Source organism: Dreissena polymorpha, chromosome 15 (genome assembly GCF_020536995.1).
Source record: "Dreissena polymorpha isolate Duluth1 chromosome 15, UMN_Dpol_1.0, whole genome shotgun sequence".
Taxonomy (NCBI): Eukaryota; Metazoa; Mollusca; class Bivalvia; order Myida; family Dreissenidae; genus Dreissena; species Dreissena polymorpha.
The window spans coordinates 39741297-39766550 of NC_068369.1; the positions used below are offsets into that span (position 1 = coordinate 39741297).

At 33.8% G+C, this 25254-nt stretch overlaps 1 protein-coding gene across 1 annotated transcript in view; it reads left to right on the plus strand.

Annotated features, from left to right (window-relative positions):
- The window catches only part of LOC127859702 (uncharacterized), a 33168-nt gene extending 11889 nt beyond the window's left edge, over nucleotides 1–21279 (plus strand). Inside the window, exons 3-11 of the mRNA XM_052397209.1 lie at nucleotides 8791–9023; nucleotides 11928–11998; nucleotides 14738–14896; nucleotides 15186–15294; nucleotides 15965–16048; nucleotides 17656–17836; nucleotides 18513–18596; nucleotides 18740–18803; nucleotides 19118–21279. Of these exons, the coding sequence (XP_052253169.1) occupies nucleotides 8791–9023; nucleotides 11928–11998; nucleotides 14738–14896; nucleotides 15186–15294; nucleotides 15965–16021 (629 nt within the window). The 3' untranslated portion in view covers nucleotides 16022–16048; nucleotides 17656–17836; nucleotides 18513–18596; nucleotides 18740–18803; nucleotides 19118–21279. The remainder of the gene's footprint in view (nucleotides 1–8790; nucleotides 9024–11927; nucleotides 11999–14737; nucleotides 14897–15185; nucleotides 15295–15964; nucleotides 16049–17655; nucleotides 17837–18512; nucleotides 18597–18739; nucleotides 18804–19117) is intronic.
- Nucleotides 21280–25254: the final 3975 nt, after the last annotated feature.

The window sequence follows — 25254 nt, forward strand, 5'->3', positions numbered from 1 at the left end:
CATTAAAAATGAAAAAAAAATCAATCAACCAGAAAAATCAAATTGACCAACTTTGACTTATTTGCAAAATTTTGAGAGATTGGCCTAAAAATTGCATGAACAGGTATAAAATAGTGGGTATTAATAGCTTAAGACATTATTGGCAACATGTCTGTTTAATTTATATTATCAATATTGTTTAATTAGGCATGGAATATAAATTAAAATTGGGGGTAAAGTTCAATCGACCAGTATTGACCAGTAATGACCACTTCGGGAGTATTGACCGGGGCGGTTTTAACCGGTAAAAACCGCCGGTTAAAACCGGGGGCGGTCGATTGGTGCCAACCCTGGTTCAGTTGTTTCATTGCGGTTGTTGTTGTTGAAGTACCCATATAAACTATGTAATGTGAATACTTACTTTGTAAACGCACAACTATAATTACTTCTGTATAATGGTTTCGTTTAGGCATAGAGAAATAGGCGAAAATTTCTGTTCTTAGTTATCAGACTTGTTCCAATGTTTTACAATATTGATTTGTATTATGAAAAAGTTCAGCAAAATATAGTATTGTTATACTGAACTATTCTCCGAATGATTATCCGTGAAATGTTCGTTACATTTTACCTGCAAGATTGAACCTTACCTCAACTTAAGTATATGTATATATCGTCCTTAAGTGGATTCGTTTCTGTTTATACATACATGAAAGGTGAAAAGTGAAAGGAATACCTTGAAGGGAAACCGTAATGTGCAACAGCGCACAATTTGAACTTCGACCTATCGGCATAACAGACAGAAAGTCGATTTCAATCTGTTTCAATGATCATCTTAAAGTTTTATTTCTGAAAGTTTTATGAAATATTTGAAGATTGTGTCTTCGATTTACGTTAGTTCAATATGTTAATTTTTGTAAAAGAGTTACTAAATACTTGTATGTCTATACAAACAAACAACTCAATGCATTGAATTTGATGGCTAGAATGTCTCGGGCATTTCATGAGAGTAAAATAAACCTTTTAGCGCGGTTCTACTTGGCAAGCTACTTCAAGAAAAGTACATTTTTTGTAATTGCATGATGATGCCAGCGTCTTTCCCTAATGTTCTTAGATGGTCGAAGTAAACAAATAACAGGAAAAAAAAAAAGAAATTGCAGTACTTTTATTTTTTTCGTTTTCTGTTTCTAAAATCCCAATTGCCGTGAGAACGAGTGTTTACCGTCGTTAAGGGGCATGTTACTCTAACTGACGCAAGTGCCCGGATGTTGCGATAAGGTCAATAAGAGTTATTGCCCTTTGTTGTTTGTGTATGATGTAACATGGTAGTGCTATATCTCAGATACAAAAGATTTCAACATGAAACTTCATGGGTATGTAGATATCAATGCTCCTCACTTGCCGTGCACAAGAACCATAACCCTTCACTTTCTTAAGTAAGAGTTATTGCCCTTTGTTGTTTTTTGTATGATGTAACTTTTCAGGGCTTTATCTCAGATACGCTACTGTATTTCCACATGACACTCCATGGGTGTAAATATATCAATGAGGAGAATTGCAATGCATAAACACAATAACCCTACACTTGATTATATATTTTTTAATGATTTATTGATTATACCGTATACATAGAGATTTGCAGTGATTTTTCGCCCATCCATAAGCAAAATTTATTTGTCGGGAGATATCAATTTAATAAATTTTCTGGTTGAATTTTTGTGTTAAATGCACTTTTTTTTAAAGAACATGGCTTACCTTTCTTTCTTTGATGATGATGAGGCTTAGAAATTGAATGACCATTCCTGTAGCCACGGAGTGTAAATTGCTGTAGCACTGCCTACCTTAAACAACTTGTTATCGTCGATGATAAAGGTAATTGACCAGTCGCCAAATTATCGATCGCTCCGCCCACATAGTCATGTGGTGTAGTGATTAGAAAACTCCGACAAGCAGATCGCAATTATAGCGGATTACGTGAGGGAAATTCTATATTTGTAATGATGTATTATGCTCTTTTCTATAATATAAATTATTTAAGCCGCATACTAAACTAAACTGCTTTGTAAAACGTTAATACAATCATAAATACTTTAGAGAGAAATGGCGTAATCAAAATAAATGAGTTAACGGCAGACTGACTATCAGAAACGTTTCTCATACATATTATATAGGGAGTTGATGAAAAATCCGTTGTAAAAATGAGCATTTATTATGCCCCCCTTCGAAGAAGAGGGGGTATATTGCTTTGCTCATGTCGGTCGGTCGGTCGGTAGGTCGGTTGGTCGGTCGGTCCGTCCACCAGGTGGTTGTCAGACGATAACTCAAGAACGCTTGGGCCTAGGATCATGAAACTTTATAGGTACATTGATCACGAATTGCAGATGACCCCTATTGATTTTGAGGTCACTAGATCAAAGGTCAAGGTCACGGTGACCCGAAATAGTAAAATGGTGTCAGGATGATAACTCAAGAACGCATACGCCTAGGATCATGAAACTTCATGGGTAGATTGATCATGACTCGCAGATGACCCCTATTGATTTTGAGGTCACTAGGTCAAAGGTCAAGGTCACGGTGACCCGAAATAGTAAAATGGTTTCCGGATGATAACTCAAGAACGCATACGCCTAGGATCATGAAACTTCATGGGTAGATTGATCATGACTCGCAGATGACCCCTATTGATTTTGAGGTCACTAGGTCAAAGGTCAAGGTCACGGTGACCCGAAATAGTAATATGATTTTCGGATGATAACTCAAGAACACATATGCCTAGGATCATAAAACTTCATTGGTAGATTGATCATGACTCGCAGATGACCCCTATTGATTTTTAGGTCACAAGGTCAAAGGTCAAGGTCACTGTGACCCGAAATAGTAAAATGATTTTCGGATGATAACTCAAGAACGCTTTTGCCTAGGATCATGACACTTCACAGGTACATTGATCGTGACTTGCAGATGACCCCTATTGATTTTCAGGTCACTAGGTCAAAGGTCAAGGTCACAGTGACAAAAGTCGTATTCACACAATGGCTGCCAGTACAACGGACAGCCCATATGGGGGGCATGCATGTTTTACATACAGCCCTTGTTTCATTTTGATTTTGAACTTGTATTCAACCGTCTGAAAGTGAACCCGGTGGCTATTTATATATAATTTTGAAAATATTTTTATTAAATGCAATTTACATACACATGTATCCATATCATGATGGGTTTTTTGTTATTTAAAAATGTTTAGATCTTTGTTTTATTGTGTTATTTTTAAAAAGACACCGATTTTTTTATTTAGATTAAATTAAATTTTGATTGTAACCATAATTTAATACAGGCCTAATTTTGTGGTTTCATTAACAGATAGTCTAATATGCATTTTATTTCATTTATGTTTAATGCGAACCTGTTACATTTCACTATCAAAAAATGAAATGTTGGTATTACGGTGCTGTTCACGAACATTCGATTTGAATACATTTAGCATATTATGCATTTGCTTATTTATAACAAGATGGCCCTTATATGTTAATTGCAATTTTCACATTTCTCCCAGTATCAATATATGTTGTATTAGAAATGTTGTTGTTGTATTATAAGCCGTACATTTTACACTTGAAGTCGCTTTAAGCTGGCTAAGCCGCATTGAAATCACCTTTTTGTTGTTTTTACTTTAGTTAAAACAATATTTAAGTAAATAATTTATAATGATTTCCCTTGTTTTTGATCCACAGAAAATAAATATATAATTGAAAATCATTTAAGTAATTAAATAGTTTTCTTTTCTTGTGTACAGTACCTAACAATGCCTTAACCTGTACGAAATGTTCCGCCCGGAATCGGCACGGAATCGCAAACCAAATTCCGGGCGTAAAAAATATTTCCGGGCGTATTTTTCTATATATGATTTTAAGAAGAGGGGCGGATTCCGGGCGGATTCCGGGCGTAATCCGGGCGGAAAACAGGGGCGAAATATGTAAATGAGGTGAGACGGAATTTTAAATTACGGGCGGAAAGCAGTTTATGGGCGGAATTCAGATTACAGGCGGAATGTTAAAATTACGGGCGTAACTTAGATTACGGGCGTAATTTAGATACTGGGCGGAAATCGGATTACATACATATTGTAAATATACCCATATACCCATATAAGGACAGGCCATTTGAAAAAACAAAAGGCGATCGCAAAAGCTCAACATGAGCACTTTTTGCTCAGGTTAGCTAAGAACTAGTCAAAATTATGACAAGATACATTTAACATAGTATCTTTATATTCATTTTAAGATAATACATTTTAAAAACATGGATCACCATTTTATACTTCTGCAAATGCGGAACAAATGCTGAAAATCCCCGCATTTTTTCCGCAGTCACAAAAAATGTGGAACTTATGCGGAAAATGTACGCATTTTCGTTCCGCATTTTGATGATTCTTCTAAGATACAATGTAGCTTTTAAAGACAAACAACAAAAATATTCAATATATATACATAAAAAATAATTTGATAGACATGCACTTTTTAAAAAACAAACTGTTCTTATACACGGCCAAAATAAAAAAGTTCACTCTTTCACATTGAATGCGTTTTTTAAACTGCTTTCTTGAATAGGATTTCCTCTCTATCACAGTATTGTTCAGGTCCACGATTCTCCCCCATCCTATGTCATAATCTGAAATGCAATTTGATATTTAGTACAACTACAGTTCACCTATTGCAAATACTGTTAACAACTTATGTAGAATTAATTGCTTTTTCACACTTTTTATCTAATCCAGGGCCCCAGCTAGGATTTGAAAAAGACAGGGTCCAAATTTGGCAACTAGCACACTTTTGAACGTGCTTGGATATTTATCCCTGTGGAATATTTTCAAATAACCTGTGCTATATATGCGCATATTATTTAATATTACATGCATTTTCATTTTAAAATATTTTTTTTTTATTGATAAAACTAGTTTCACTGTTAAAATAAAATTAGTTTATTGAAAATTCATTGAATATTCTGTAAAATAATGTGATCAGAACCAATTAAAAACATGTTGGGGGTCAAAGGGGGCAGGTTTGGATCTTAGTCCGGCAAGGTACTGAGACACTCTGTTATTGACAGGCCTAGCCCTGAGGATTACTAATTTTGAACTTAACTATTTCAAACTAATAAAACAATAACTTGTATAGTAAAATTGTGATTTACCTATCATCAAATCCAGCTTTCCTTTGTCAAGGACCGCTTTGTGCTCATCATCCAGGCGCACACACAGAGCAAAAATTTAATTTTTTCACATGTTTTTTTCAACACTGTGCTTTCTTGCAAACAAATTCTTCAATTTGTGATGTGGCTTTTGAGGTCCAAGAAGAGAAAATTTGTTATGCCACCAGCAACCTTTCTCCCTAATCCTATGACATAATCTGAAAATGAAATGTTAATTTAAGTACATACTATATATTTTAAAGAAATTTGTGTATTTCATGTTAGTTTCAAACTGTGTTGTTTTTCCTTCAGATGCCCGTCTACTTTTCATTCATCCTTTTACATTTCCCACTGGGACAGTACACAAATACAATTACAATTATATCAGTTAATAATCTAAATAATAGAAGAATGAAGGAGTAAAAATACAAACCTTTTATGCTGTTTTGCAGTATTCCAAAAACACAAAAATTTGGTGAGACAAAATCACAGTTAAACCTGAGCCAATTTGAACCTCTTTTGCAACAAACTTATTGTTCATTTCCACATTATGTGGTGTATTAAATACAAATTGTTTTTGACACAGTACTCCCTGCAAGACATTTTTTCACTACAGTTTAGTCCTCATTTTGCTTAAGTATTATACTGACAATTTAGTTCAGAGTCAGTAATTTGCTTAACCGCTCTTTTCAAACAGCAACTTCTACCACTCACTTCCTGTACCACTGACCAATCCACTGAAGCCTGATAAGCCCAGATGTTTTATAAACATGTACAGATGTGACTCAGGGTATTGAATGGGCAGCACAATACCTGAGATCAACTCAGCTGGTTGTCAGTATTTATCTGAGATTAAATTAACATTGGTATGTTAATGGTCTTTTCAGACTGGAGAAATCTTAACTACTATAAAAAAAAATAAAAAAATATAGAGTAACATGCAGAGAAACTGCATTCATATTGATGATATTAAACTAGACTGTTGTGTGTTTAATGTTAAAGGAAACCTTAAAATGATGAAAACAATACCAAGTCTTGTTCTTTATTAAACTTTACAGTCATTATTGTCATTATGAAATAAATATTAAAAGCAAAATTTTCAAAAAGAAGAAGAATTAAAGGAGTGAATTAAAAAAATAAGTGCAAATAGATTTTTAATGCATGGTCATCCCTCAGACTTAGAATTATTGTAAAAGTATTGTAAAAGAAACTGTAAAAGTCAGCAATAGATAAAATATATTTAATTAAAATGTGTTATTGTTATCTCCTAACATTTTTTTTTACCAGCAATATTGCCAATACTAATGCAAAATCTAAGAGTATAATTCATGATCACAAGTTCACAAGTCTGTCTCCTGTTCAGCTTCTCACAAATAATTTTGTATAAAAAAACTACAAAATATGTTTTAGAATCTGAACATGAAAATCATAAATTAGATCAAAGCTTTATGCTGCATTAATTTTACTGTGACTGAAATAGTTGTGTCTATAATGAATGTTCATTGATTGTACAAATGTATAAATAAAATTAAATATTTTTATTTAAGTTATCAGTTACTGGTAATATTTTGTTCAGTACTTTGGTTTAAATTAAATTTATTAAGTTAAGCTTCATAGAAATTTGCTAAGTCCAATATTACTCTCTGTAAAAACTACTAAGTTCAAAATTCCATCATGTGGCTTCAAAAATATTTTATAAGTATAAAATTCTGCCCCACGAAAGAAACAAAGTGCAAAATTCCGTCCACAAATCTCCATCATACAAATTCTAAGTATAAAAATACGCCCGGATTTGTTTTACGCCCGGAAAAAACAGTTGAATTACGCCCAGAAATAATTTTAGTTCCGGGCGTAAAACTCATTCCGCCAGTTGTACGGGCGTAATTCCAACATTACGTGCCAATTCCGCCCCAATTACGCCCGGAATCCGCCCCATTATTTCGTACGGGAATGTTCCTTCATTCTGAGATCCACGCAGCATACTGTTATTTATTAATCATCGACAATTACGCTGAGATTAATAAGCACGTGTGGCAATTATTATGTTGCCCAAACTGCTTAATAATATTGTGCATCAAACGGTATAACACGTTTTATACGGCATAACACCTTTTATAGAACACACACCTGGTGTGGTTAAACTATATATTGTGTTTGTTTTCTCATTACTCGTTCATATGTTCAAGAAATACAGATAAAATAATAACCTCTAATAAAGTACAGTACACTCCACGCGTTTTCCCCAAAAAACGCGCTCCCTCCATGTTTTTTTTCTGCTAGCGAGTTTTCACGCGACGTTGAGAGAGCGAGGTGAACTCGATAACGTTACGCCGCGTTCGCTAATTCCCGCGGCGTGTATTACTTTAGTCTAGTCGGTAAATGCAGACAATTTCCGTTCTTATCAATGTTGCAAACTGTGTTTATATTAATTGGTAAGTATTAGTTAAAAGACGACGTTTTGTTTGTCGTAAATCAACGAGTTTTCTATACAACAACAACTACTTCTACAACCACGTCGGGATCGATCTATCTTGGTTGTTTTTTTTTAATTGTAAATATTATACTACATGTACATGTATGTACTTGTAATAAATGTAATTTTATTTGAAAATCAGGAAGTCAAACAAAATTAAATTGATCGTAATCTCGTAAAACGCGGAGTTTCCCCCGCGATGCCAACGCCGAGGGCCGCCGCGTCGGCTTATCAGTTTTGCCGATCGTTAACTGCCGCGTCCAAAATCATGCAAACGACGCCTCTGGCGGGATTTTCTTAATCTCCCTCCAGGTCAATCACCGCGGAGTATGAAGGGAAATTGGGGAAAACGCGTGAAGTGTACTGTATGTATAGCACCTACAGTTTTGAATAATGATCGAACAGTAATGATCATGCATTAGATATAAAATCTCTGTAAACTCTTAAAAATTACGTCCATTCCATATGTACAACATGCTTTGTTTGTCGGACAAAATGGCGGCCAGATTAGCGTTGCTGAGGGGTGTGTGTAAAAAATCGATATCTGATTGGCTGATCGAAAAATGTGGGCGGAGTGATCGATACTTTGGCGACTGGTCAATTGTTCTAATCTTATATTGTACATCATACATGTTTTTTCATTAGCTTAGACAGGTCTCACGCTGACAGTATTTATTCATATTAGGTTAGTAAATGTCCATAGAAGGTTAGTAATGTTTAATGACATCATGGAAGTAATTAAAACAAAATCATCCAATTCACTCAGTGTAACTTTTCTTCTGTCATTATTTTGATGCTGGAAAAATAATGTAACTTGGTAAGATAGATTTGTTGCAGGGTGTTTTGCCGTCCCTGTACATTGTATTAAACAGTTGTCAATTTATATTGGAATCGAGCTTCATTCTCGCCCAATATTAATTTAGCCACTGTATCACACTCGGTCAGTAAGACTCCATGACGTAACTAATTATTACAAGTCGAAATAAAATTCTCTAAATACATATTAGTATGGTTACAACTAAGTTGCAAGTTTAAGTGAGTAATATTTTCCCAAGAAATCATGGTTTGCCACTTGTCAATTTGCAATTACTAAAACACTTTTCTGTAGTAAACAACCATAAGTTATTGTAAACACCTTGTTTGATCATCTTTAGGTCGACAGCATTTGAAGACCCTGCAATTTTGCAAGTGTGAAGGTGAAGCTGTACGCTTGATCAGATTTAACCTATGGCCATCTTCAACTAAATTCCCAAAGGTGGCATTTCATTTTGACTTTATGCACTGGTTATGTGGTCTTCCTCTTAAAAGCTCAGTGTCAGTTAAAAGTTTCTGCTCCGCATTAGACGCGAGGACACCAAAACACATGAAGACCTCTATTCATCATCTGGTATGTTTGTGAATGTTTTTTGTTTTAATTTCTTCAAAAGTAATACAAAAGTGTGATATTGTCATATCTAGAGTTTCTTTACAGATTAAAATTTAGTATAAAAATCTGATTTACTCATTCATGTGAATGATTTGCCATTATAATCAGTATAACTGTACTGTAACTGTTATGTACTCACTGTATATCTATGAAGGGATTTAGCTAAAGCAGAATAGCAAGGAGCAGGGCCTTTGTATGCCTGCCCCTTCCATTTGTATGCCCAACCCTTTAAAAATATTTCTCACCCTTTTACAGAACCTCCCTCTGTGTTACTGTGGTTATTGACAATTTTATAGATAACATACAGTATTACTTGATATAAAAATTATCAAATTAAATTAAATAAACAGCATTATGGAATTATTATGAATGGATGATTGAATATAAGTATTTAAGTGGAAAGACCATAATGAAGTCCCTTACAATGTACAAAGTTTAACAGTTCACCAAAAAGTTCACCTTTTCCTGACAATCGTGCAATTTGGGGATATATGTCAGATCCTTTGACAAGCCTTGTTTTTTACCGCAATGATTAATTGCCTTATGCGTATGCTTTGGTGTACCGAAATGTTGTTCATAATAAGTTATTACAGCTTGCTTTATGTGTTCTTATTTTTCTCCAGATTTTATCTTGTTTAAAAATGTTTTACAGGTTTTTTTTATGGCAATTTCGGGGCCGATATTCGGCCCCATTCCCCTCAAAAGAGAGTATATATTTTTCCCCCATTTTGTAAAAAAATATCCCCTCCAGAAGTAAAAAAAATAAAAAAAAAAAATTTTTTTTTTAAAAAAGAACTGTCTCATAATCGTTATAAATATATCTCAAATTTATTTCATAAACAACTAACAAAGTATATAACTATAATTTTTATTAGTTTGAATTATTATAAAGAGTTATATTAAATAGTTTTTCCCAAATCAGTTGACTTTTCACATTAATTGCATTTTTCTCCCAAAATGGCCAGGAAAAGGCCTGATGTATCTATATTGTGTCAATATTTGTTGATAAAATCATTCCAATTTGGTCCATTTTATTGAAAAAAAATGCTCAAATTTGCCATTTTATCGATTAAAAAGATCCCAATTAGACTCAAAATGGCTACGAAAACTAAGACTGTGCATGAAGGCTGAACTGTCTGAAACTAATGTTGAAAAAATAATTGATATATATTTTAATTTTAAGATAAAGAGAAAAAGGCATTCAGCTGTCAATATTATATTCATACAAACATGTGTATTAATATAATAAATATTACATGTAAACAAGTGAATTTTAATTTTCCCCTTTTCCCCAAAAAACGACACATTTTTCCCCTTTAGACGGGCCCCGCCACCATTCCCCTATATTGAAAAAAAATCACTGTTTTATTAAATGGTATAGTCACGTTTGTATTTTTAGATCAAAGATATGTACAAAGTGCTTGTAGGAGGAACAGCCGATGAATTTTGACATTTTATCTTCAAGACTGAAAACATCCATGATCTTCAAGACTGAAAACATCCATGATGATGGATCCAAATGTCCAGCTTGTCATGAGGTTATGTTGTATAAAATAGTGTTTGTTAGAGATATGTATCACATCCTTTTACATTTACAGGTTTTTTAAGCAGTCTTAAAAATATCATAAAGTGTCTATGAGCATGACCTTTCATTATTTTCCTTTTACAGAAACAGAATGTGTGAAAGAAAATGCTCATAAGAGTTATCTTACCTCTTTAAGCAGGGAAATGACATATCTTTGGATACAAAAAAATCTAAGGAAAACTGATATATTGGGAAAAAATGTTTAGAGGGGATACTGCCTAATCCAACAGAAAAAGCCCTGGTGATAGTTCTATTCCATGACAATGGTTAACTGTTACTTTAAGTTTACAATCAACATGTTAAAAGAACCAAAAGTAGCTTGTACAATTTTCCCGTTAAGCCTTGCTGAACTCTATTTCCACCCTATAAGTGTGAAAATTACATGAACCGTATTATATTTTCTGATATGTTTGTATTTGTCAGGAGGTTCTAATGATATCAGGAGCTTGTTCATTGTTGATAACAACTTTCAGTGACCTTGGTTTTGCCTATATTTTAGCAAATGTAAAACTATCACAACAACAAAATAATACCATTTAGTGCAGTGTTTTTGTCAGTGGTCAAGGGTGGTGGTGGGTGTAGCATGAGTGATTTTATTATTTGTCCATAAGTTCTGATGCTTCAAAAGATCGACCTAACTGTAAATAAAGCATGGAAATGAATCTTATCAACAAACAATATTAATTTAGGCTTTTATCTTTTTCTGAATTATAATGCCCCCCTTTGAAGAAGAGGGGGTATATTGTTTTGCTGGATGAAAGTTGGTCTGTCGGTCGGTCTTTGTGTCTGGGGGTAGACCACTTAGTTTCCGATCAATAACTTTTGAACGGATTGACAGATGAGCTTGATACTTCGCATGTGCATTGGCCTTGGACAGTAGATGACCCCTATTGAAAATGGGGCCACTAGGTCAAGGTCACTGTCACAATAAGTGAAAATCGTTTCCGATCAATAACTTGTCAACGAATTGACCGATTGGATTTACCAGTATACTTGACATGTGCATTGGCCTTGGACAGTAGATGACCCCTATTGAAATTTGGGCCACTAGGTCAAATGTCAAGGCCACTGTCACAATAAGTGTGAAAATGAAGGCATATGTCTCCGACTGCGGAACTCTTGTTTTATTTTGCATTACATTATTTAATCGTTCTATCAAGGAATTATTGATTTGATTGTTATGGGATTAAAAATCACAATTAATGTAATCATAAAGACCAGGTTTATTGCTGTTTTGTTCACTTTTTTATACTTAATGCATATACACATTCATTTTTCAGTCGTCATCAAAGATCTACTGCTGTGATGCCGATTTCCAATTAGTGAGAAAAGAATCTTCTGGAAAGAATTGGTTAGACCCAAAGCACAGCAATCATTTATTTGTAGATCAAGACACAGTAGATTTATTTATCTATGAATATTCAGCTGATAAACAAAAACAGAAATGGTTTGTGACTTTATTTATAAATATTGATATTTATGCCCCCCTTCGAAGAAGAGGGGGTATATTGCTTTGCTCATGTCAGTCGGTCTGTCCGTTGGTCCACCAGGTGGTTTCCGGATGATAACTCAAGAACGCTTGGGCCTAGGATCATGAAACTTCATAGGAACATTGATCATGACTCGCAGATGACCCCTATTGATTTTGAGGTCACTAGGTCAAAGGTCAAGGTCACGGTGACCCGAAATAGGTAAATGGTTTCCGGATGATAACTCAAGAACGCTTATGCCTAGGATCATGAAACTTGATAGGTAGATTGATCAGGACTCGCAGATGACCCCTATTGATTTTCAGGTCACGAGGTCAAAGGTCAAGGTCACGTTGACCCGAAATAGTAAAATGGTTTCAGGATGATCACTCAAGAACGCTTATGCCTAGAATCATGAAACTTCATTGGTAGATTGATCATGACTCGCAGATGACCCCTATTGATTTTCAGGTCACTAGGTCGAAGGTCAAGTTCAGGGTGACCCGAAATAGTAAAATGGTTTCCGGATGATAACTCAAGAACGCTTATGCCTAGGATCATGAAACCTGATAGGTAGATTGATAATGACTCGCAGATGACCCCTATTGATTTTCAGGTCACAAGGTCAAAGGTCACAGTGACCCAAAATAGTAAAATGGTTTCCGGAGGATGACTCAATAACGCTTATGCCTAGGATCATGAAACTTGATAGGTAGATTGATCATGACTCGCAGTTGACCCCTATTGATTTTCAGGTCACTATATCAAAGGTCAAGGTCACAGTGACCCGAAATAGTAAAATGGTTTCCGGATGATAACTCAAGAACGCTTATGCCTAGGATCGTGAAACTTCATAGGTACATTGATCATGACTCGCAGATGACCCCTATTGATTTTCAGGTCACTAGGTCAAAGGTCAAGGTCACGGTGACCCGAAATATTAACATGGTTTCCGGATGATAACTGAAGAACGCTTATGCCTAGGATCATGAAACTTGATAGGTATATTGATCAGGACTCGCAGATGACCCCTATTGATTTTCAGGTCACTAGGTCAAAGGTCAAGGTCACAGTGACAAAAAACATATTCACACAATGGCTTTCACTACAACGTAGAGCCCATATGGGGGGCATGCATGTTTTACAAACAGCCCTTGTTTATATGTTAACACATTTCCGGTAACTTGCATTGATGCTCTTTTTGTATTCTTACTTTGTATGCACCATAGTCAGTTGGCTGCAAATGGTGCACCAAGTGCAATATTTATTAATTCTAAGACGTATTCTTGTCTGATTTTTTTTTCTTCAGAAAATGAAGTAGAATAAGTGCTTGTTATCTTGCAAAACATCATATGCAGTCCCTAATGATTTGAAAAGGTTTTGGAAAAACAAGATGTGCTTTTACAAGTGATCCATTATAATTTTGATAGGCAAAACATTTCGGAAGTATGTACAGAAGTTTAACAACTGCAGAAATAATGATGTTTTCTAAATTTGGTTTACATTTGCATTTATTACCATAAAAGTTAAGCTATATTTTCATGGAAGTACAACATGACATCATAGAAACATGTGTTTATCTGACATTTTTGCTGAAACAAACCAGTATAGACTCTTATAGTTAGTTTAAACGTATGTATTTAAGCTTGCCTGCATCAAGACACTAAAGCTTTAAAGGGACTGTAAACCACGAATGACGAAAAAAGAAAAGTTCTAAAATACCGTATTTTTTACAATTATTAGTTTATGTTGATTAAAATATCATGAGTGGTATATAACATTACTTGAAAAAAGTTCATATTTTCAGTATATTCGGTAATAAAATTTTGCGATTTGAAATCGAAAGTACATCGCGAAAATAGGTGACATAATGATATACACACTATAAATAAAGCAAGTAGATTGATCATTTTATATATAAAATATATACAATTCACTACGCATACACAATTTGCATTCCTGGGTTTACCATGTGACGATGATGATCAATCTACTTGCGTTATTTATAGTTAACTGGTATTTACCTGGTATACATACCCTGTAAAAATAAAATAATAAAGTAAAAATAAAAAAACTACTTTTTTCAAGTAATGTTATATACCAGTCATGATAATTTAATCAATATAAACTAATAATTGTAAAAAATACGGTATTTTAGAACTTTTCTTTTTTCGTCATTGGTGTTTCACAGTCCCTTTGAAGATTGATATACTATAGTCTGTTTCCTGTCTGTTTCCAGTACTTGACTGCTCCTATCGTCGGGATTTAACCCAGATTTCCTAATCGCTAGACAAACCTCATATTTACTACGCCACTATGACCTGATAAATATTTATAATTCTTTTGTTAACAGCAGGGACCAGTTGCTCAAAACTTAAATAGCCAGTTTAGCTAACAGCTGTTTATTTTCTAATAAACATAATAAAGACAAAAAAAAGAAACACAATTCCTAAACAACAATGTGTTTCTTCAAACATTTTTTAATATAAAACAAATATGTGACATTGTGTTATCCTGATGAAACTGCATTGAAAACAAAATGTGTAATTTTGAACCTAACCAAAAAATACCTAAATTTATGAAGGTGCTAAAGATATCTTTGTGTTTTAAAACATTTATTTGTTCACATACTTTGTGTTTCAGAATTGCAGTGATTTTCAGGCTGGCAACAGCTTGCGGTCCAAATACAAAAATAAGAAGTTATCAGAGACGGCAGTGTTTGGATGTGCTTGTCGTCATGAGTGTCCAAAAATGTTCTTCAGTTTGAAGCATGGTGAAAGGTAGTTAAAAATGCCTTTCATTCCATTTTAAGATGCTAAATTTAGTAATTGATGTATTGTAACATTATTGTCACGTTTTGTCAATGAAATATGCTATATTTATCAATTATGTCATCTGTGTATTGCCTTTAAAACTATCAAACGATAAGTTTTTATTTGTTGATGATATTATTCAGATGTATTCACTGTTCACTGCTGGTGCACAGTAGAGTGTCATCACAGCCCTTGGTATGTTGAGTTTTCATTAATATTTTATCAAGTGGTATTGATAAAGATATTATTATTTCAGGCTTGGTTACTCAGTATTCCTGTTAAACAAACTGTTGGAAGAAGAAGGCGAACATGGCAAACTATACCTGATGTATGACATTGCTTGCAGTTTACATCAGCATTTGAAGGTATGTTGTTATAGGTTATTTAGGTGATATCTGTTATATCTTACCAATGTATACCATGTTAGTCTGATGAAGAATGGTCTTCAAATATTAGTTTATCCGAGAAATGGAATAATAAATATTTTCATTGTCTGCTTCAACCATCCTCTACATGGCTGAATTAATTTTCTACTGTTTCCAGACATTTACAATATTATTATTTTTTCTTTGCATCACCTTATTAAACTGAGCAGAGGATGCACATTTTTGTAGGTTTGTGGAGTAAACAACTTGTTGAGATATTAAATGCAAACTTGACAAGATATCACCCTGCATGTTAGATGTTAGAAGACACTTTTCATGCCCACTGCTCCCTACATAATTTACCCTTAAACTAATGGCAGAAGCATAATTTTTTCTTAATTTGTGAAGCATAAATTGTTCTTTATTAAAAAGAACCACTTGCACATTTCTCAAACGATTGAATGAGAGAACTACTTCAACATTATTGCAAGCAATTTATATAAAACTTGAAAAATGTGATCACCATGACCTGTAGCTATGTGCCCTTGAATTAAGCCATTGGTATGGCTGTTATGCCTGTGAGACACCTGTGCAGGTTATTTTTATCATGGTTGATTGATTAAGATTTAAAATGTATAAATAAAACAACATGTTGTCTTTTGATATTCAGAAAAACCAACAGAATGCTGTATTAGAGAGAACCAGATTTGCTATACCAATGTTCTAATCTTATGGCCACAAAGTGGACTGTCAGGTACTTTATATTATTTTAGACTGATTTAAATATTAAGGCTAAAAGGGTGCAACATAATATGCACATTTTTGTTTTCATAGTGTGTGCAACCAACATGAGAAAGCAAAAATACTACATTATTTTCCCTCGCCAGAGGCGGAGGGATATTGTTTTGGCGTTGTCCGTCCGGCTGTCTGTCTGTCCGTCCGGCACTTTTGTGTCCGGAGCCATATCTTGGAAGTGCTTTGACGAATTTCATTGAAACTTGGTACAAGTATATATACGCATAAGAGGATGATGCACGCCAAATGGCATTGTACACCATCTGTTAAAAACAGAGTTATGGCCCTTTATATCTTGAAAAAATGCTTTTTACTATTGGCACTTTTGTGTCCGGAGCCATATCTTGGAAGTGCTTTGGCGGATTTCATTGAAACTTTGTACGAGTATAAATACGCATTAGAGGATGATGCACTCCAAATGGCATTGTACACCATCTGTTAAAAACAGAGTTATGACCCTTTATATCTTGAAAAAATGCTTTTTACTATAGGCACTTTTGTGTCCGGAGCCATATCTTGGAAGTGCTTTGGCGGATTTCATTAAAACGTGGTATGAGTATATATCCAGAGGCGGAGGGATATTGTTTTGGCGTACGGCTGTCCGTCCGGCACTTTTGTGTCCGGAGCCATATCTTGGAAGTGCTTTTACGGATTTCATTGAAACTTGATATAAGTATATATATGGATAAGAGGATGATGCACGCCAAATGGCATTGTCCACCATCTGTTAAATTAAGTGTATATTAACATTGAATGTTTTTGTGAAAACGCACAACTTTTTAATTCACCTTAATAAATTTTGAAGGCTCAAGAACCTTCCTCTGTCTTAGTTTTGAGTTATTGTCCTCTGTCCGTCCATCTGTCAGTATGTTCGTCCGTCCGATTTGCAACCATCCTCAGACAAAGCATATGTTGCGGAGGATATCAATTCTACGAATTTGCTTGTTAAATTTGTGTTACCAGCTTATATCACAAATTTCACCCAAAGTAATAAAATGCAAACCATAGATATACAAATAAATGAACATGTGATTTAAACCCTCAGACTACCGGTATGTTATAAATACACATGGACAACTTGCACCTTCACATACTATTTAATTTGCACTATAATTTTTACTCATGAATTCATATACGTTATTTATGTTTGCGAATTGCTACACTACCAAACAATAAAAAATTTATATGTGGAAGAAATATTAATAAACATTTTATAAATTTTGCAAACATTTCCACTCTGAGTGTACCACTTCTAGACAAAAATTTGTTTGAATATCTTGTCTTCTAAACTGTTAATACACCCTATTTATTCCTGGGTAACAATTTAGCATGACAACCAGATCATCTTTCATAATGGAATGTGTAAATGTATTATGATTTTTAAAACTTTGAAAAGTGGTTTAATTGGTAATAATTTACTTGTGCATTTTACTTTATGTCCAGGGTTTTCAAATCTTGAGTTATAAAATTGGACATTGTACAAAGGATTTCTTAAGGATGATTTCCAGTTTTTCTCTATGTATTTCTGTTATATGAATATATATTGGTTTTTATGTTATTGTATAGATTCTATACAGTTGTAGACGTATAGAAGGTCTTGGATTAACTGATGGAGAAGGTATGAAAAGAATTTGGTCGTTCCTAGGAAAATTTTCAAAGATCACCAAAGAAATGGCTCCAGAAAACAGAATCGACCTACTTACCGATGCCCTGCTGCATTTTGGCCAGAAAATGAAAAATATACTAGGTATATAAAGTAAAAATTGTAATTGATGTTTTGCAAACCCATCTATAACATTTGTCTCCCAACTGAGGCTTGCTAGCTGAATTGGTAGAGACTACGATTCCAAAGATAAAGGGTTATATTCTGTGTCTTGTTACATGATGTGTGGTGATAGGTCATGAAATCATTGGGAAGTTGTCTGTTACTGGCATGTGTATTATACTAAGTAGTTCTGATATAATCATTGTGAATATTTTATGAGTAAACTGCAGTTGCAAAAGAAGGAAAATGCTATAAAAAATATAATACACAAAGAAATTATCAATTAAGCAATAGATTTAACCTGGTCCTCTCTAATGTGTGTCCATCTTTCTTCTCTGTCGATAAGACAAACATAAAACAAAGCGAATATAAAGAAAAAAACGTGTACATGTACTTCTATAGACTGATAAGGACAAAAATCAGCTTAACAGTTCACTCATACTGAGTGTGTAGTTCAACAATGATGGGCTCATAATTGGAGCTTCATGTGCTAGCATTTAAACCTATCTTTTTATGAAAGGGTAGATAGCAGTTAACTTTCCCACCCACAAAGTCATTAGAAGTGTTGGCAGTTGATTGCTCATGAAAGGTGTGATTTTTTGAAAATGGATCCTAGTTTTCTGACACAATTTAAACATCTGGGTATTTTCTTATTCAGGATCCTCCCTCCCTGATAAGCTTGCTAGAGCAGAGGAAAGAAAAAGCAAGGAGGCTCTTCAAGAGATTTTGGAACCTTTTGCAGGTAAGAAGAAAACATGAACAAATGCAGATTTTCTACAAGTGTTTGGTCAAGATGTTTGAATCATTATTTTCAATTACCATCACAGATTTATTTTGCAGTACCCAATGTGTTTCAATGATTTACGCTTCAAATTTCTTTTACAGAAAATCACTCCTTGTCACCTGCAGAAAGGTATTGTCTTGCCCTGGAAGAGCTTACAAAATACAGGTACTTTCAATAGGAATAATGCATTTTATCTACATTATTTAATGAAGATTTAACGTTGTGTTATTATTTTGTATCCAGAGTCTCTGTGTTGATTACAAAATAAAGTGAAGCTGTTATTTGCAAAAACAATGAGTTTTCTATCATAATACTTAACATTTTTGTCTTTTTCTCAGAATGTTCTTTTTGGGGGGATTTTTGTTTGTTTGTTAGATACATGGTATATTTGAATAAATTTTCCTGTAGAAGCCAGTGGTTGAAATGTATGTTTAAAAAACAATTATATCACAAACAATTGTGTGCAATCTTAATTTCAGGGTTGTGTCTGTGGCTGATGAGACCAAAGATAAGAAAAGGTATACAGCATTGAACTACTATGCATGGCTGTTCAAATTTAAGGACTTTAAATTGAACTATTCCCACTTTATACTTATTTAAAACTATAAATCTGAACATTAAATTGCTATTTTCTGTCCTCTTAGTAATTAAACACTATCCACTTATTAAAATAACCTTATGGAAAGTACTAGTATCCCACACAAGTAGTTTTTAAATGGTCAAAGATTTGTGTGTAACTGTATCTTTTATATTATTTATTTTACAAATATTAATTTGATCTCAAATAATGGTGCATAATTAATGCATGTTATAGATTCTTTCCCTTCTAATGGTGACATGTGTCTCTAAAATAATCTCTTTAAAAAGTCAGCCCCCACCTCATTAAATGCCAATGTTACATGTACATCAATAGACTGTAATTATATCCTATGAAGGCTAGAGACACAACTGAAAAAGAAGGGAAAGAATGCTGGTGTCAATCGAGAATTTCTCACTCAATTGCATTTTATTTTTCTGCAAATTATTATAGTCTTACTTAACTAAATACAATTTGTCAAATTATGTCCGGATTTAATTACCACTGACAAGTAATTTTGGGGGTAAGCGAGCACTGTAACAAGTGTTCATTTAATTGTTCAGGACATTAATAATATTGATGTATAAATAAATTGTCCAGGTTGTTGTGGACCTTTCCCTGTCTTTGCATATGCTATACATGTACTTCTCTGGTATAAAAGAAAAATGTTTTTCACTTAAACAGTTGTCATGGTAGGTTTAGTTAATACTTCCTTATGTATTTGAATAATGAAGACAGATGTAGTAAGTTGATAAGTCTTATCATATTAATTTTTTTCTCAGTAAATGTTATTCATGCTCTTCTGTGTTCACATGATATTTATCAAACAAACAGTTACCTTTAAAATATTACAGATAATAATTTCTCCTTCATCACCTAATTCTTTGTTCTATAGAAGTGTTATATGCGGATAAAACAAACTCTCAGCAGAAGGCTTTTGTGTAATCATGATCTGAAGCTGCTAATTTCAAACAATTATATATAGTATAATTATGCGACTCTGTATTTCTTGTATGGTTCTTTAATTTACAAAACATTTGTGTAGATGTTCAAATATTCTCATGAGAAATTTCGTCACATTGAAATACTTGTTGCCTGTAAATAAATATAATTATTTATTAAATATATACGGATGTAGATATTAACCAACATTTCAATGACAGTTTATTTTACGAAATCTCTTCCACATCTGAGTACTGTATCATATGTAAATCATGATTTTGTTGTATGCTTGTGTTTTTTATACACATGTTACAAAAACATATTTTATTGTTCATGCTTATATACTTTTGCTTCAAGTATAAGGTCATTTGAAATGATGAAACAGTTGCTATTTCACTGAGAACAATAATCCTAATAGATCATCTGTAATTTTGTTGCGTATAGATGATCGTTAATTGGGTAATACTAACTTTTCCTTATACTCGTACCAATATGTAAACAGACATAATTCCTAAGGATAAACTTTTATCTAATCAACAGAGAAAACTATTCTGTATAGATCATCTATAATTTCTTTTCGTATAGGTGGTCGTCAATACGGAAATACTTAACTTTAATTGAAACTCATGCTAAGATTACTATTATCCCAAATATATATCAATTTTGAAAGAAATTAATTTATGTCTCACAAGCTTCGTCCTTTTTATGCTCCCTGGTAGGGCGACATATAGCAGTTGAACTGTCCGTCTGTCTGTCTGTCCGTCTGTCCGAACACTTTAACATTTGTCATAACTTTTCAATATTGAAGATAGCAACTTGATATTTGGCATGCATGTGTATCTCATGGAGCTGCACATTTTGAGTGGTGAAAGGTCAAGGTCATCCTTCAAGGTAAAAAAATTAACAAGGAACTATAAACTCATTTGATATATGTCTTTTGTGATATCATATTACTCAATTTGCAGAATCATTAGGCCCTATGTCGCTCATTATGCCCCCCTTCGAAGAAGAGGGCGTATTTTGCTTTGCTCATGTCGGTCTGTCCACCAGGTTGTTTCTGGATGATAACTCAAGAACGCTTGGGCCTAGGATCATGAAACTTCATAGGTACATTGGTCATGACTCGCAGATGACCCCTATTGATTTTGAGGTCACTAGGTCAAAGGTCATGGTGACCCGAAATAGTAAAATGGTTTCCGGATGATAACTCAAGAACGCTAAGGCCTAGGATCATGAAACTTGATAGGTAGATTGATCATGACTCGCAGATGACCCCCTATTGATTTTCAGGTCACTAGGTCAAAGGTCAAGGTCACAGTGACATGAAATAGTAGAATGGTTTCCGGATGATAACTCAAGAACGCTTAAGGCTACAACCATAAAACTCCATAGGTACATTGATCATGACTCGCAGAATACCCCTATTGATTTTAAGGTCACTAGGTCAAAGGTCAAGGTGACCCGAAATAGTAAAATGGTTTCCGGATGATAAATCAAGAACGCTTATGCCTAGGATCATGAAACTTCATATGTACATTGATCATGATTGGCAGATGACCCCTATATATTTTCAAGTGTCTAGGTCAAAGGCCAAGGTCACAGTGACAAAAAACATATTCACACAATGGCTGTCATTACAACGGAGAGCCCATATGGGGGGGCATGCATGTTTTACAAACAGCCCTTGTTTTTATACAATAAGAATTATTAAAATTACTAAATATGATAATTTATGCCCGAATCTGATATATATGGATATATGTTCACCGGACCTGATGATACCAGATTTAAGGTTGTGTGACTTGGGGGCCGGGAAAGGCCGTGTCAAATAGGGGTACCATCGCCTACAATGAGATTCAGTGTGTTTTTGTGCTCTTTTTAAGGTTTAAACTGACCAAAGTTGGCCATTTGTTGACTTATATGCTTCAAACTTGGTACAATTATTTACATCTGTATGCTGGACCGGAAAAAAATTAATACGTATGTCCATTTGTCAGTCCGTCCGTGGTATGCCTTGGACATTGAATTAATATGAGAAGAGTATGCGGGAAAAGATGTACGAAATTACAAAAACAAAGAATTTTCCGTGTACATGGACACTTAGTTGGTATTCAGGGAACCCCTATAACTGTAAAATAGCTCAAAACTGATTTCAGAATTGTGTTAAGCATCCAATTTGATCCTGATACAACTTCTCGTCTGTAAGTCCGCCGTGTAGATGGGTGAAGTCCAGGGAACCCTTTTAACTTTTTCAGTTTATTTTTACCGAAAACGTATTGCGGAGGTTTGCTCAGTGAAGTTTTCTTCCATATTATACAATGTTATAAACAAAAAGTTGGTAACCTTAAAATTCACCCTATAGGTACGTACGATTAGGTGAAATATTGAGTAAAAAAATGACCTCGACGTAAAATCGAAAGATATGTTCAAAGTTATGTGACGGATTCATTGCTGAACACGAATCTGAATGCCTTTTGATACTATATTGTACCATTCGAACGTTATCATATTTTTGGACACAATACCCTTTCGTTTTTTACGATCAATACTAGATGATGACGAAAACAAAAGCATAACTCCTTGACTTAATACTCATTGAGGTCGCAATTGCATAGAGGCTATGGTGTCCGCTGAGCGACCGGAAGGTACCGGGTATGATCCTTAAACTGAAGTCATTATACTTGAGGAAATTCTGTTCAATATGTTAAATGGTCTGTTTATTGCAAGAAAGACAAAAACAAGTGAGTGTCGGTACTAAAGATTTAAATATATATATTTAAACATACGACGTACAGACAAAAGCCAATGAACAAAGATTTACGCCAGTGTTTATAAATAGAAAACATACAAACATTTGCATATACAATTTATAAATGGTAAAATAATAGTATGTAAAACCAAATAGAAAGCAAATATAGCCTCGGAATTTACTATGGACAAACAATTGAAAGTATAGTATAGTATTTTATAATTTGTATGACGGTTAAGGAGACTGGGTATTTTCATATATATTTTAGACGTTTCAACGCAACTATACATTTGTATGGTTATCAAGTATCTTTTTTTTTAAATAACGTAATCTGGACAAAAAATCCATGAGGAAGAAAAGTAAATATTCAATCTATGTGATGGAATACGTAACTTTTATAAACTTCATTGAAACTTTTGTTACTCGACATATACTAGTATTCAGGTTGTTTTCGACTTCAGAACATCAACAAAAAAATGTCTATAAAATTGCCCCTATTAGAAATTCGAAGTATCTCATTCCGATTCTGGACCAACTTGCTAAATAATCTTTGCCTTACGACCTATTACAACTAAGTATTAATTAACGTAAGATATATTTGTCTTTAATTTATAATTATTTCATGTGATTGCCTTTGATTTGCACAACGGTACTTAAAAAGGTAGACCTTTGACCTCATATTACAAATAACGGAAATAAGGCTTTGATATACTGTAGTATGAACCTTAGGTTATTAAGTTTAACTAAAATAAAATGTGCTAGTTATAATTTTGTTGTTAGCTATTGAATCATTTGTCTGTAACGCTCTCAAAATACTGTGCAATTCAATTGGAGCCTTTTTGCACACTCAACTTTATGAACAGAAGCATTTTTGGTAATATAACTGAATTGTTAAAAGGCACTAATTAACAAAACACTTTGAAAAAAGCATTCAGTTTGTCATATTTGTAACAATTAAAATAATACATGTATCCAGAAGAGAATATATACTCCCAAACAATAATTCAGACTTTCATGCTGTCATGCTCTTCAATATACATACATACAATGGTTTCAGCATCGCGTATTAATGGTGTGTTTTGTTTCATTTCAAGAAGAGAATGACAGAATAAAATTCTGAACTAATTCTCTGGGAATATTTTTCTTCTGGCTCCCATGTTGGTTCTTCATAGTTTCTCCTTTTCACTTAGAAATAACGGCTTCTGTTTTCTTCTTTTGTTCCAATCAACTTTTCAACAACATAAAGCTTTCCTGAAAAAGAGAAAATTTGCAATTTCAATACTACAATAAACACGAGATGAAATGAAAGTGAAGAATTATTCATACACACATTAATTCAGTATAATTAAAATACAATTAATATAGAACAAAACAACTGTATTTGGATAGATGTTCTTAAAAAAGCCTGAGACGTTTTGGCATGTGATTGGATGAATGTAACTTATAGTTGCACACAATCATAAAACAAATAAACATAGAGGACAGTTCATTAAACATGATCATGTTATATCTATTTTCTTTTGAATCATGTTGTTCTATGCAAGAATGTATAACATATGATGTAATTTCATATTTTGGTAAAATAAACGCTTGCAAAATAATAGCATTCCGATTGGGTTAGACATTTTACAGCTCCTATTTTTGTCCGTTTTTCTCTTAAAATAATTTACAGAATCCAATGTTACATTTTACCTGGCGATTTCTGCTTTCTCTTTTTAGGCTCCAGTTTCATCTGTGTGCCATCTGTTTTATCTGAAAGAGATATGCTTGATTTAGTTTTGGAGACAACTGTCTAATTAGCTGTTATTAATATTTTATTACATCACAAGACTTTGGTAACAGGAAAGCAGATTTGGAATGATTTGAAAGTTATTAATTTAATTCATATATTGTACAGTCCCAAGCTTAGTCCGCATGTGGTCTAACTGCACACACAATTTCAGAGAAATAGCACAGTTTGTCTATTTCCTAGAAATCAGGCATAGACATTAATCTACTGGTGCCAAAATCAATGTCAATTGAGGTCTGCATATAAGTGACCAATATACACAATTTCAAAACAATATCCTCATATCAACTTAAGTTATTGAGAGAAAACAGTTGTTATATATTTAGAAACAGTAACATTGATACGCACCAACTGGTCCAAAATGGAATCCCAAATAAGTGATATATGTTAGGTACATACCGATGGATTTAAAGTTTTAGAACACACTATCCCCATCAATATCAAGTTTCTGAGCTGAAACCGTTTTTTTTCTATTGATTCATACAGTGACCTTGACCCGAACCAGAATTGTCCAAATTAACGCCCATGCTAGGTTTGCATACCGGTAATTATAAGAACA